Below are 14734 nucleotides of genomic sequence, written 5' to 3'. Positions count from 1 at the left end.
TATCGCTTGTCACCTGTCCCCCTGAACAGCACCTGTCTGGTTCATGAGTCTGTTGAAAGATTGGAAACCTGTCAGACCACTTTTGAGAAAGCTACTGAAGTCTAGTGTTTGGCAGTGGAAGTTTGAAAAGAAAATTATCAAGATCTATTTGGACCTAGAAAGAGGAAGAAAAACCTGGGTCTTGAGACTTCCCCATGTAAAATATAATTGAGAGCTCCCAGCTCTGAAAGGGAACACATCAGGTGACAGAAAATGAGCAGCAGGCAGTTTCCAAAAGAGGTTATTAAGTTAGGAGAAAATCTGTCAGTTTCCCAGGCAGCCTTTTTAATACAGATACTGCTAAATATGGCCTCATAGGGAACAAAATAGGAGAGGTCGGCAGAGATCCACCTGTGGAGTGTGATGTTACAGGGATATGTACACTTTCCAGTCCAGCAAAACTGCTTCCAAACCCTCACATTTCTTATGTGTCCACACTGGTGTCAAATTAAATCAAAACTCTACAACACTGAGGATGACTTTTAGTACCTCATTTTGATCATTCTGCTCTAAGTGTAAAGGCTTGTGATGGTTTTGCAGATCACCCTATGAGAACCTCAGGTCTTCACTCTGGAAAGCATGACATGCACTTATTTCCCAGGCATGAAAAATTAAGAAGATGCTGAATTGATGGTATTCTAAGAAATTAAGCCAAAACCTTAAAGCAGTAAGTCACTTCTTTTCTTTCCAAAGAGGGAAAGGAATATCAGCTTAACGTTTGATCCACAATACTTCTCTTGCATAGCTGAAAGACCATGCAGAGGTGCCTACAGGTCTGTTCATGCTTGCTCCTTTTCTCTGGAAGATGCTTCGGGAAAAGGGAGAGGTTTTCACAAACCCTTCTGATTGCTACATATAACAGGGAAAGACTATGACTTCAGTGGATTCTGACCATTAGCTCACAATACAATCCTTCCCTTCCACACAACATATTTCCAAAAGGAACTGCAAGCAGCCACACTCATCCTGGACAGCATCCCAAGAGCTAGGTAACCACAAAGTTAATGAGAGAAAGAAAATACATGAGAAAACAGGCATTCCTGTCTGTGATTCTGTGAGGGCTCTTCCACTTAGCACTTTGCAAGGGAGAGTGGAGAAACATTCCCAGCCAGGTCCCCAAAAATAAACCATACAAGTCCACCATATAGCCTTCTCAGAGGTGGATCTGAACGTTCCACAATGGGCACTTAAACAAGCCACAGCTGACTGAATGAAGAACTGAGTTTTGACCTCAAGGTGCAGATCTCAGATCTGTAGCAAAGAGCTCTCCTGTGCTTTCTTCCTCTTACCAACACACAGTACTCGCACTGAAACCTACCCAGAAAATCTGACAATCTGACAAACCTGACAATCAAAAACCAATTTTAGTCACAGAAGCCACTCTTGTGTTGAGAGGGGATAGATTTAAAGGAACCTGTGTATCTTCTAGAGACGCTCTCTGCTGATTTTTTCACATAATTTTGCCTGGAATTTGAGAGCTTAATTAGACCCTAAAGGCTCTTAAAGAAAAAATGAAAAACAAAAATATACCAATGTTTTTCCTCTAATGTAAACCAGCATATAACAGGTGGACTTCGCAAAACTTCCCAAACACAGGTCAGCAGAGGCTCAAATGAATGTGGCAACACTTCAAATTCCAGACCATATAGCTTGGTAAAACCTCTAGTTAGATATAAAAGCTAGTAGTCCAAAGTACAGTTTTTTTGTTTGTTTGTTTCCTGAACAATTTATGCCAGTAGCAAAGACACCATACATCCTCTGGAAATTTTTTGCCTTTTCCCTCTTACACGTTCAGTATTTCCACATACATTGTCACCTTCGCTCCTCAGTTTCCAGAATGGCTGTATATAAAACCAGGATCCCTCATTCCCTGCAGCATCCAGCGACACCCGCATAGCATTCTTCTCTAGCAGAGCTGGCAATCTCTTATTGACTGTAAGGTATTTGTTACTTTTTATGTGCAGTAGCTGTGAACAAATAACAATTTTAAAAATTAGTATAGCTTTTCCTTTTCCTCCCTCAGTCAAAGAGCAGGCACGGGATTTCATACCATAGTGAGTTTTCATAACATACATAAGCAAAGACAAAATATAACTAGAAGAGAGTTCCCAAAGTATACTGCAGTTTGGGAAAACATGCTATCTAACTGACAGAATTACACCTGTGATCAGTTTTACAACATGTACTACACAGAGCCAGGGTCAATAATAGTGTTATGTTCAGGAACTTCACAAGGAAGTTGTACTGCACTTAAGAACATAACTTCTGTCTCATTTATACGTCACAAAGTACAAACGACTTCAGTGATTTAAAGGGAACTGCACAGCACCTCTACAGTACGATTTTGAAATAAATCTTGAAAATATATAAATAATATATATAATAATTTATATAAATATATATATTTACATTCAGATTCCAGACTACAACAAAAATTACACATAAAATGTATATTGTAGCACACTATTTAAACATGAATATGTAGTACTTCTGGTGGTCTTTAAATCAGACAGAAAAACACAATACTGTAAACTTTACCAAATTCTGTCTACCTGAGCTGACAATCCAGATTACTGTGGTTAGTTTCATTTTAACCATACCCTTGAAATGAAACAACTGTTTCCCTTACAGCTCTGAGAGAAGGTAGTTGTATTTTAATAGATTTACCTGTATGACGTTGCTGTATTTTACAATTTCACCCAACAGCTTTCTGTTCTCACTTTCATTCTGCTTTTGTTCCAGTTCTGCAGCATGCTGCAAAAGAATTATCAGTTCTTTAAATTCTACAAAACTAATGTCTGAATTCAGCTACTGGAACAGATAGTGTAAAAAGGATATAGCACCATATTAAAAATGCCTCCTGCAAGCATTGTTGTACTGAAAAAAATACTGCCCCTCTCTTCCTGCAGCATGATTTTCTGAACAGTCTAAACCTGACATCATTCTGGTTTTTATTACCCAAAACAGAAACTCATTCACAATTTATTGATTGCACCTGAAATGCATGCTAAGACACCGTACCGAGCATGCTATTTTAAACATTTTCAAACCAGAAAAATAGTTCCAGGTGCTTTATTTTCATCCCAACAGAGAAAAAAAGAAGGGCGTATGGTTACCTTCTCCCTGTCAGCATTATTTTTACTTGTTTTTTAATTACATACAAATGCTTTGTACATAAATTGTCTATTTAATATATTGTATAATAAAACCAGTAGATCACATTTTGCAAGAGTAAGGCCAACCACGACTGTCTGGGTCAAACACAACCACAGAACGAAATTTCAACTCCTTGTTCTAATTGCTCTGTAGAGCTCTAGCCACATACCATGTGCCTTTATTGTGTTTTTTAACAGGATGTACCAACAACCTCTCTAGTGGACATGAAACGGTAGCAACTACATTTGATAGCATTGTTTCACTTAGTCTTATGCATCCGATTATAATATCAGGCCAGCTCTTTTTCAGTGACAGATTTGCTCCTCAACATGCATATCTTGTATTTGATGCAACATTCAATCTGCCCAGTTCTTGAAAGAATAGTCTAGTCTGAAAGGAAAGACAATTGCAACTCTGAGGAATTTCCAGACTAAAGCATGGATAGCACCTCTTTGTCCATCCCTCTGCCCAGCTCCTGTAAAGGTGTTCTAAAATAATCACATGATTTAAACCAGGACCCATTCTTGATTCTATTAACTCCATTTTTAACTTTATAAGCAAGTATTATTGCTTTCAGAAGCTCGATAGCACCTAGTCCAGATGAAACCACAGCCTAAAGCAAGACAAAAACCAGGGCTGGGGCAATAAATGCCAGTCAGAAGGTAGGACAACTAAGAAAGGAGAAAGAAGGCTGCTACAGTGGCACAATACCCATCATGATGGTTCCCAAGGCACTTGTTATTGTTTTTCATTCTATTGTTACTCTACAGCCTGCAGATTGAGATAAGATTGCAAATACAGATGTCTCTTACTTGAAGTTTCTTCAGCAGTGCTGCTTCTGTATGGTTTCCTTGTTTGGCTTGTTTGGCTTTCCAGTACTGCTTCTGGGCTGAATATCGGTTCATAGGACACACCTTGAAAAGGCAGTCTGTAGAAGATTGCAAGAAATTCTCATAAGTAGTGTTGAAAGACACTTCCTTCATTTGTAAGTATGCTTTGGCTGATTTTCTTTTTCCAGAAATGGCTTGGTTATGACAATGTTCAAGCGCAGTCAGAAACCAGTTTGATGGAAGGAATACCATAAATAGGGTGGTATAATATCTGAGTTGACAAAAAAGCCTTTGATGCATCACACACTCCCCCCTGAGAAACCCCTCTGCAACCCCTGCATGGCTGGGAGCCTGCCCATATGCTAGACTGCCTCCAGCTTTGTTAGTACTCTTTGCTGCAGCACAAATTTACAGATGTGTTGTCTGAAGGCATGTGATTTTGGAAACTTGAAATAGTTGTCTCACTTTCTGGATGTCATACATCTGGTTACCCTGTTCATTTTGGCACAGCTAACACAAAAGATTACATAGACATTCAGCTGCAAGCTATCACAAAGGTCACTGTCGCATATGCCTGCTCTAAGATTGATTAAAAGAACTAGGAGTAAAAACAACAACGTCACATAAAGTGAACTCCATGTTCGCCCTCCCAGCACTCAGCTGACCACAGCTGAGTGTCAAAAGCTCTGCCATGGTGTGGGAGGACAGATGTTTTCACTGGCCCTGGCAAGAGCACGGCCCTGTAGACCTACCTCTGCCTGCCTGCTCTTCAGGTACTGCTGCCATGAGGCCCTCTACCACACTGCCTTATGCCGGGGCTGTGCTCACTGCAGGGACTTGGAAGGATTACTCTTGCTTCATTTCCTGTCACAATACTCACATTTAATGGCAAAATTAGTGGGATGTCTGAAGAATACACTCCCATGATAGCAGCCAGCATAATAGTAATAAGAGCACACTGACCCAAGCAAGAATACAATCCCACGGCATTTGGATCAGTGAGGTCCCAACAAGGCCTACTGTTTTTAATGGTGCTCATCTTCACACCACCATCCAAAACAAAATGCATAAAACTAACAAAAAAAAATGAAGATGTTGGCACAGGGAGTCTGTGGAGGTTGGTGAAGGGCCCTCAGGCCTGGCCTGGTTGTTGCCAGCACCACCATGCTGGGCCCACCTCTCCTCACAGGCATGGCCTCTGTCTACGTGTCCCGCAGCTTCAGCTGTGCTCATGAGAGGACACCAGGGCTGAGACAGCATGGACAGAAGTAACGGCACCCCCAGGCACTTTGTTCTCCAAGAGACCAGGCAAAAAGAGAGCTGTGGGGTGCTTCCCATAGTGCCTGTTCAATTGTTAATGTTAATTGGCAACGAACTAAATTTCATTAAATTCCCTAACTCAAGACTTTGGGCTTTTTTTGGCCTGTGACAGTTCTATAGCCTGGAAATTGAGGCTCAGGAACCTCAGGAACCAACTTAAATGGTTCCTCCAAAATCTGACTTTTTTTAAAGTGATAAAAGATACCCAGTCTTGCAAGGTCCTGAGCAGCAATTACTTCAACAGCCAGACCTGAAAGACATTTTCTTTAGCAAATGGTGGTAATGATCCTTTCACACCCCAGATGAAAGGAGTGGAAAGTATTAATTAGCAAACATAGTTTTGCTGTGACATTAATAAGAACATACAGGCTTGCATGTGTATTATAATACAAAACTGTTCCCTGACACAGGCTGGGATTTGCAGGTGCCAAAGGAAGGTCCCAAATTACTAGCCCTCCATCTTTAAGTGTCTAGGACTCTCTGAGAATTAACTCAACCACAGAGGAGAAAGCCCTCTGAAGAATTCCTCCCTTTCTCCGTGTTCTGTGTTTGGGTCTCACAAAGGTCGGGACTAAATATATTCTATCACACATCACAGAATAATTTAAAAACAGCTTTCTCTACCCTCAGCTCTCCTGCTATCTTCTTGGAAAAGACTACCTTTCCAACAGTACTGTACAGTCAGCCTCACCTCTGTTGCAAAAGGTGCTGCAGTACTAAATATCAACCACAACATCCAGACTAAGTACATGTTCCAGATATGCTGGATCAATGTGTAAATAACCCCGATGAATTTACTAACTTTGCATGTCATTTTTAAATGCTGTGGAATCTACTCATACACTCACTACTGTCACAAAAATGTCAATGGGGGAAGCTATGGAGTTCTAATCAGAAATCACAGCCCGAGTTTTTAATCACTGTCAGGTTGGCAGCAGACAGTTTCTATTTGACAATGCTGTTTACTCACCATCTAATTCCTAGACTGAGTTTACATCTGCAGTTGCTAACTACGCTCTCCCATCCACAACAGCAGGTGGGAAGTCCTGTGCATCACATATGATGAGGAAAGTTTCCTAAATCTGTTCCACCCTTGAATGGAAATTCAAGTGTCAAACTCATAGCACCTCTCTATAGAAGATGCTAGATACAAAGGCAGATCTTATTCTCATTTTAAACACTGACAATTCAATGTAATTACTTTTCAATGCAGGAAAGAAGAGATTTAGTTCAATGTATCCAACCCATCGCAATTTGTCAGGACTTGCTGAAACCAAATTGCAAGAGGAACACCTCTATACCCAATACAAGAGGAGAGGGAAATCTATCATGAAGATTAGCCATGTCCTTACTAATATATAAATGAACTCTCATTACTTAGCAAAATAAATCAGGGAGGATTCTCAGGTACAAACAGGCACAGTTAAGCACAGCTATCTAAAGCTAGTGCTGCCAAAACCACTAGTAATACTGTACCACAAGCTGCTCACAGCACCTGCATCCCCCAGAGCTAAATGCTGCAGTGCTGGCTCTCAATACACAACCTAAGCTGCAATGCTTTTGGTTCTGCAAACTTGTCATTTAATGTCTCATATATTGGCCAAAATGCCACATATTGCACATTGTCGCATCACGACTTCAGCTGCATTGCCTCCTCCCTTCACAGCAGTCAATCTTCCTTCAGTATCCATAGGAGCAAAATCTGTCCACAGAAAGGCCACTGGCAGTAGAAGTTTCCTTGACATTCACCAACAGGCCTGACCGATCTGCTCCCTAATCACACGCCTGTGCTGCTTTTTGTAGAAGAAAATGTTACAAATCTTTATCAAAGCAAACCCTGCCACCTTGCAGAGATACTTGCTTTCATTCAAAGGAGAACATTTACAATGAGAACTCTATTACACAGCCCAGACTACATGAAAACCCTCTGGCTAACTTTTACAATACTCTGATCAGAAACAAAGAAGGCAAAAAAAAATTATACCACTACCACCCCTAAAAAAAAAAAAAAAATCCATACTGTTAAATCATATTGTATGTTGAAGAAGATCATAGGACAATAAATCAGCTATTATCTTCTGTAACAGTCTACAATTAATGTGCCTTCTCAGAACACATCTTGAAATACCTACTTTTCTAAAGAAACTGTACTCTCTTTTTATAGGACCAGTTTTCATTTCTCAGTTAATCCACACACATCCTGCTACTTCAGTAAACACACAGCTTCCCATCTTCATGCAGAGTCTCAAAGCACACTGCACAGAAATGCAACACATATATAGACATATAATCATTACTGCAGGTTTATTTTTCACAAAGTTGGGTGAATATTTCCCGGTGATACTTCATAAAGAAATGGAAACAGAACAGGTGCTACATAGCCTCAGCCACATAGCTAAATCTACAGCCGTGCTGCAAAAGTTTTCCTGAGTTTCAGTCTTATGCTTAAAAGTTGTGCTTCCAATAATTTATTTTTAAAACTCTATTATTATCTTCTTCAATTTAGAGAAGAAAAAAAGTCATATTCTTTGTTTCCATACAAGGTAGGTTTTGCTGGTTTTTGTTGTTGTTGTTGTTTGGTTTGGTTTGTTTTTTTGCTTGTTTGCCTTTTTTTTCCCAGATTCCAGATACATTAAAAATAGTTCACCTGTTGATTTTTTTTTCCTATGGTCTTTTAAAGTTACTTTTATGAGAGTAACAGTAGAACACTATATTCATGCTTTGTGATCCCAAATATCAGGAAAAAAAAGCAGTCCCTGCCCTGTAGAAGCTATAGTTTAAATGAACAGGAAAGAAAAGTGAAGTCAGGAAGGGGATCAGTAAAACTGCTGTCTTGGACTTACTGAGGGCTGACTTTGAGCTGTTCAAGACACTGGTTGGCAGAGTCCCTTGGGAGGCGGTTCTGAATGACAGAGGAGCCCAGGAAGGCTGGGCGCTCTTCAAGAAAGAAATCTTAATGGCTCAGGAGTGGTCTGTCCCCACGTGCCCAAAGACGAGCCGGCGGGGAAGAAGACTGTCCTGGCTGAGCAGAGAGCTGTGGCTCGAGCTTAGGAGTAAAAAGAGGGTTTATAATCTTTGGAAAAGAGGGCAGGCCACTCAGGGGGACTACAAGGATGCTGCGAGGCGGTGCAGGGACAAAATTAGAAAAGCCAAAGCTCATCTGGAGCTCAATCTGGCTACTGCTGTTAAAGACAACAAAAAACGTTTTTATAAATACATCAACACAAAAAGGAGGACTAAGGAGAATCTCCACCCTTTACTGGATGCGGGGGGAAATTTAGTTACAAGAGATGAGGAAAAAGCTGAGGTGCTTAACGCCTTCTTTGCCTCAGTCTTTAACAGCAAAACCAGTTGTTCTCTGGACGCCCAGTACTCTGAGCTGGTGGAAGGGGATGGGGAGCAGAATGTGGCCCCCACAATCCACGAGGAAATGGTTGGCGACCTGCTACAGCATTTGGATGTACGCAAGTTGATGGGGCCGGATGGGATCCACCCGAGGGTACTGAGAGAACTGGTGGAGGAGCTGGCCAAGCCGCTTTCCATCATTTATCGGCAGTCCTGGCTATCGGGGGAGGTCCCACTTGACTGGCAGATAGCAAACGTGACGCCCATCTACAAGAAGGGCCGGAGGGTAGACCCAGGGAACTATAGGCCTGTTAGTTTGACATCAGTGCCAGGGAAGCTCATGGAGCAGATTATCTTGGGTGTCATCATGCGGCAGTTGCAGGGCAAGCAGGTGATCAGGCCCAGTCAGCATGGGTCTATGAAGGGCAGGTCCTGCTTGACGAACCTGATCTCCTTCTATGACAAAGTGACGCGCTGGGTGGATGAGGGAAAGGCTGTGGATGTGGTCTACCTTGACTTCAGTAATGCTTTTGACACCGTTCCCCACAGCATTCTCCTCAGGAAACTGGCTGCTCATGGCTTGGTGCACACTTCGTTGGGTTAAAAACTGGCTGGATGGCCGGGCCCAGAGAGTTGTGGTGAATGGAGTTAAGTCCAGTTGGAGGCCAGTCACTAGTGGAGTCCCCCAGGGCTCGGTACTGGAGACAGTCCTCTTTAACATCTTCATCGATGATCTGGACGAGTGGATCGAGTGCACCCTCAGCAAGTTTGCAGACAACACCGACACCAAGTTAGGTGCGTGTGTCGATCTACTCAAGGGTAGGAAGGCTCTGCAGGAAGATCTGAATAGGCTGGACCGATGGGCCGAGGTCAACTGCATGAAGTTCAACAAGGCCAAGTGCCGGGTTCTGCACCTGGGGCGCAACAACCTCAATCAGCGCTACAGGCTGGGAGATGTGTGGTTAGAAAGTTGCCTGGCAGAGAAGGACCTGGGAGTATTGGTTGACAGTTGGCTGAATATGAGCCAGCAGTGTGCTCAGGCGGCCAAGAAGGCCAGCAGCATCCTGGCTTGCATAAGAAACAGCGTGGCCAGCAGAACTAGGGAAGGGATTGTCCCCCTGTACTCAGCTCTGGTGAGGCCACACTTCCAGTACTGTGTTCAGTTTTGGGCCCCTCGCTACAAGAAGGACATGGAGGTGCTCGAGCGAGTCCAGAGAAGGGCTACAAAGCTGGTGAAGGGTCTGGAGAACAAGTCTTATGAGGAGCATCTGAGGGAGCTGGGACTGTTTAGCCCGGAGAGGAGGAGGCTTAGGGGTGACCTTATTGCACTCTACAGGTACCTCAAGGGAGGCTGTAGCGAGGTGGGGGTTGGTCTGTTCTCCCACGTGCCTGGTGACAGGACGAGGGAGAATGGGCTTAAGTTGCGCCAGGGGAGTTTTAGGTTGGATGTTAGGAAGAACTTCTTTACCGAAAGGGTTGTTAGACACTGGAACGGGCTGCCCAGGGAAGTGGCTGAGTCACCATCCCTGGAGGTCTTTAAAAGACGTTTGGATGTAGAGCTTAGGGATATGGTTTAGTGGAAGATTTGTTAGCGTGAGGCAGGAGGTTGGACTCAGTGATCTTGGAGGTCTCTTCCAACCTAAACTATTCTGTGATTATGTGATTCTGTGAAAAGAAACTGAAAGCAACTTTCTTTACTTTACGGAGTTCTGCATAAATGCTTCTCTTCCTTAGGATACAAGTTAAGTAGGCACTACGAAAAGTAAGCAAATTGCTTTAAAGAAAACAGCTTAAAAGTATCAGCTAATTTCACTTAGTAAACTTTCATGTATTTAATTTCTGCAGCTCCATCAATTCTTTCATACCTCCAAAGGCAAAATCAGAATTGCCTATGCACAAAGTGAAAATAGAAAAAAAAAAAAAACTCCCATTCTTCCCCACACACTCACTTTAAAAAAAAAGTACAAATGCTTATAAAAATATTTTTAAATGAATAAACTATTATAAAAATATGTTTTCTTTACAAAATACAAAGAAAGGGGAAATCCTATCTTCCTCTCCCCGACTGCAGAGGGGCAGAAATGAACCTTACCCTCCTATACTACACCTTGGCTTGCTAGAAAGTAAGAAAATATGAGAATTTATCACTGTGGAGAGATATATCAATTACTTATTTTATAAGGAAAAAAATGGCATTTATTAATTAACTACCAAAGGATGGAAAGCAGCAATTCCCAGAGTGCAGGAAACAATCCACACTGGCACTCAGCACCAAACTGCCCATATGTCTAAGCCTGCAAATGTGCACAAAATCTGTCTATATTAGCGCTTTAAAGAAGGTAATAGTGGCTGGAACAAACATACACAGCATATGCTGTGAAAAAAAAAAACAACTGTACCCAGGAAGTCTGAAAAGGAAAAGAACTTCTCTTATACCTTTTAAATGTTTATTGATATTGCATAAGGATGGCTTAGAACAGTATTTGTCATTGCCTTTTTTTGTTGTTGTTGGTAAGGTATTAGAAATTCAACTCTTAGCCATCACAGAAGACTTTCAGTTATGTGGAGAACTAGTAAAATTATGGCTTTACTCGAAGTACCAGAATGACAAATGAGAAGTGGTAGGTATATTAAATCAAACTGTATACCAATCTACGTGTTTTGAAGAAATTACAGAAAGCTAAAAGGAGCTGACATGAGAATGGAAAGAGAGGAATACAAGGGAAGAAGGAGGAAGAAGTGGGGCCATGAAGAATCATAAGGTGGACAATGGAAAAAGAAATCAGGAATCTGAGAAGAAAATGAAAGCATATATTGAACTGAAACAAGGAGAAAACCGAAGAACAAACCACAGTGATGTAGGAGAAGGCAAGTAAAGAAGAAAATGGCAGATTGCAGAGGAAAGGATTGAAAGAGGAAAGGAGAAGTAAAAGAGGAACAGACTAAACACCAAGACAAAAGCAAGAAGTCGCCTATTTGGGAACTCAAACACCGACTACATTGCAGATGCCTCAAAAAAAAAAGTATGAAATGCAGAGAATGTAAAATCAGTTTAAGAACTTAAGTAATTTTTGATTCAAACCAGAAAAGACTCCTGTGTTCCTTTTTCAGAGTTGCTAAATTTGACCAACAAGCAGGTATTACCAGAGCTATTTTAGACCTTGGAAACTGAAATTGTTTCCCACCAGAGATAACAACATCAAGCTAAAGAAGCACCTGGCTTCATCAGTCCCTTAAATTCAACCGCAAAATAGTAAATGATTCTTTTTTTTCAACAGACTTCAGGAAACATGTGTTGGACCAAATTCTACCCTCCTTTACAGTGATGCAAATCTTGATCTGCACACTGTTGAACAGAAAGCCACTCCAGAGTCATTCCAGTGTGACTGAAGGGGAAATATGGAACACAGTTTCTTTATACGGACAGAAAATGAAAAGGAGCCACTGCTTTCCTTAGTTTAACAATACTCTGTTTTGTAGGATGTTCTGAAACAACTAGAATAGCTACCACCCACTCAAAAAAAAAAAAAAAAAAAAGAAAGTAAACACATAACAAAAACGAAACTGCTATTTTGAGACATCTCTTTACGTTGGCTTTCAGTTCAGACCAACAGCTCTGTACCTAAATCTGATCTCTGAGTAAACTCTGTAGGAGGGGTACAATAACTAGAAAACACATTTTTTTTGTTGTTTTTTTGGAGGCATGGAGGAAGGAGGCGGAATTGATAAAATATTACCAAAAAAAGAGCAAACAGTCCTCTGATGTTCATTTTCAGAGTCAGTCCTTGGAATCTAAACATCTTGTCAGAAACATGCCTTTCTCATACTTCTTTGACTTGTAGGTCGTGCTCTAACTTCTCACCAACACCAGTTTCAACTATGAGTGATAGAAACACTGTAAACCATACAGACAGCAGTTCCTATTACTAAAGAGGCCCTACTCTTCCTGCTGTCAGAAGCTATTTTTAGTTACTTATGTCTAATCATTCAATTAATCATTCCTGCCTAAGTCATCTTTTTATGTCAATAACCTACTTAAAGCATTTTTTGTTTATTAACTTCATGATTTTAATTGATTCTTATTTCCCAGCAGATTCTTGGATAGAAGAGCATGTATTTTGCTTACATTTCTTGGTTATATAAAGAACTTTTAGCAGCTCTTTTGCGTCAGTGCTTTTGAGAATAAGTAAGAAATTTAACAGAGAGGCAGAGATGTGCTGTGGTTGGCCTTATAATGCAGACATCTAATTGTCACAGTGTTCCCAGTCCTCAAAATTTTTGTACTGTCCATGCTTCATAGGTGATTATTAGGGCACAGCTCTAAAATACTCTTTAGAGGTCTGTATACACTCACCACCTGCCTCCATCTCATAGCTCCTACCTGATCTAGGCTGTTGCAGGTATGTATGTCATCCTCACTGTAAACTGAGTGTCATCTACCCCAAGACTGCCTGGGCAGAGCAAGTCCCAAGGCGCAGCTCTGTGGTAGCATGCACTAAATTCCAATTAGATAGCGAGTCTCTACTGTGTTCTAAACAAAAGCCCTGTTATTCCCAGTTTCCTTAGGATTAGACTTGTATAGCAAATAAGAAGACAACCAATTACAGTTTTTATCTTTGCTGCAGCCCTTCCATGACTGCCACTTGTCATGTATGAAAATGCTACTAGATGCTAGATGGGGCTATAACAACATAGCCATGATGTTACAGCATGGTGGGTTGCATCGCTTAAGGTGTAGTGGGTTTACGTGGCAAGGTTTTGGGAGCAGGGGACCATAAGGGTCAACTGCATGAAGTTTAACAAGGCCAAGTGCCGGGTCCTGCACCTGGGGCGTAATAACCCCAAGCAGAGCTACAGGCTGGGAGATGAGTGGTTGGAGAGCTGCCAGGCAGAGAAGGGCCTGGGAGTGATAGTGGACAGTCGGCTGAATATGAGCCAGCAGTGTGCTCAGGTGGCCAAGAAGGCCAACGGCATCCTGGCTTGTATCAGAAATAGTGTGACCAGCAGGGCTAGGGAGGTGATCGTCCCCCTGTACTCGGCTCTGGTGAGGCCGCACCTCGAGTACTGTGTTCAGTTTGGGGCCCCTCGCTACAAGAAGGACATGGAGGTGCTTGAGCGGGTCCAAAGAAGGGCGACGAAGCTGGTGAGGGGCCTGGAGAACAAGTCCTACGAGGAGCGGCTGAAGGAGCTGGGCTTATTCAGCCTGGAGAAGAGGAGGCTCAGGGGCGACCTTATCGCTCTCTACAGATACCTTAAAGGAGGCTGTAGAGAGGTGGGGGTTGGCCTGTTCTGCCACGTGCCTGGGGACAGGACGAGGGGGAATGGGCTAAAGTTGCGCCAGGGGAGTTTTAGGTCAGATGTTAGGAAGAGCTTCTTTACTGAAAGGGTTGTGAGGCATTGGAACAGGCTGCCCAGGGAGGTGGTGGAGTCACCATCCCTGGAAGTCTTCAAAAGACGTTTAGATGTAGAGCTTAGGGATATGGTTTAGTGGGGACTGTTAGTGTTAGGTTAGAGGTTGGACTCGATGATCTTGAGGTCTCTTCCAACCTAGAAATTCTGTGATTCTGTGATTCTGTGATAAGGGTGGCTTCTGTGAGAAGGATCTAGAAGCTGCCCCATGTTTGGTAAGGGCCCCACTGCTGATCAGAGCTGAGCCAATAAGTGATGTTGTTTTGCGCTTCTGTGAGAGCAGATTTAAGACAGGAAAAAAAAACCGCTGCGACACACAGCAGCTGGGAGAGTGAGAGGAGTGAGAAACAGCCTTGCAGGCACCAAGGTCAGTGAAGAAGGAGGGGGAGAGGTGCTCCAGGCACCGGAACAGAAGCCACCTGTGGCCTGTGGTGAGGAGCATGTTGAAGCAGGATGTCCCCCTGCAGCCCGTGGAGTACCACGGTGGAGCAGGGTTCAATGCTGCAGCCCGTGGAGGAGACCACTGTGGAGCAGGTGGACCGGCACCGACAGAGACTGTGGCCTGTGGAAGACCCCTGCCGGAGCAGATTCCGGACCAGACCTGTAGGTCATGGAGAGGAGACCACGCAGGAGCA

General features: G+C 42.6%; 1 protein-coding gene across 9 annotated transcripts in view; it reads right to left on the bottom strand.

Annotated features, from left to right (window-relative positions):
* The window catches only part of ITPR2 (inositol 1,4,5-trisphosphate receptor type 2), a 281796-nt gene that overhangs the window by 227404 nt on the left and 39658 nt on the right, over positions 1 to 14734 (bottom strand). For 6 of the 9 annotated variants that reach the window (XM_035321243.1, XM_035321209.1, XM_035321166.1 and 3 more), the window contains exons 3-5: positions 4008 to 4123; positions 2707 to 2793; positions 1848 to 2006 (exon numbers count right to left, since the gene is read on the bottom strand). In XM_035321243.1, coding sequence (XP_035177134.1) covers positions 1848 to 2006; positions 2707 to 2793; positions 4008 to 4123 — 362 coding nt within the window. Of the gene's footprint in view, positions 1 to 1847; positions 2007 to 2706; positions 2794 to 2882; positions 2925 to 4007; positions 4124 to 14734 lie in introns of those variants that run through there. The other 3 variants (XM_035321199.1, XM_035321181.1, XM_035321229.1) reach the window with 3 other exon arrangements.

This window comes from Oxyura jamaicensis, chromosome 1 (genome assembly GCF_011077185.1).
Source record: "Oxyura jamaicensis isolate SHBP4307 breed ruddy duck chromosome 1, BPBGC_Ojam_1.0, whole genome shotgun sequence".
Lineage (NCBI taxonomy): Eukaryota > Metazoa > Chordata > Aves > Anseriformes > Anatidae > Oxyura > Oxyura jamaicensis.
The sequence above is the reverse complement of the archived record's forward strand: the minus strand, read 5'-3'. Positions and strand labels throughout refer to the sequence as shown.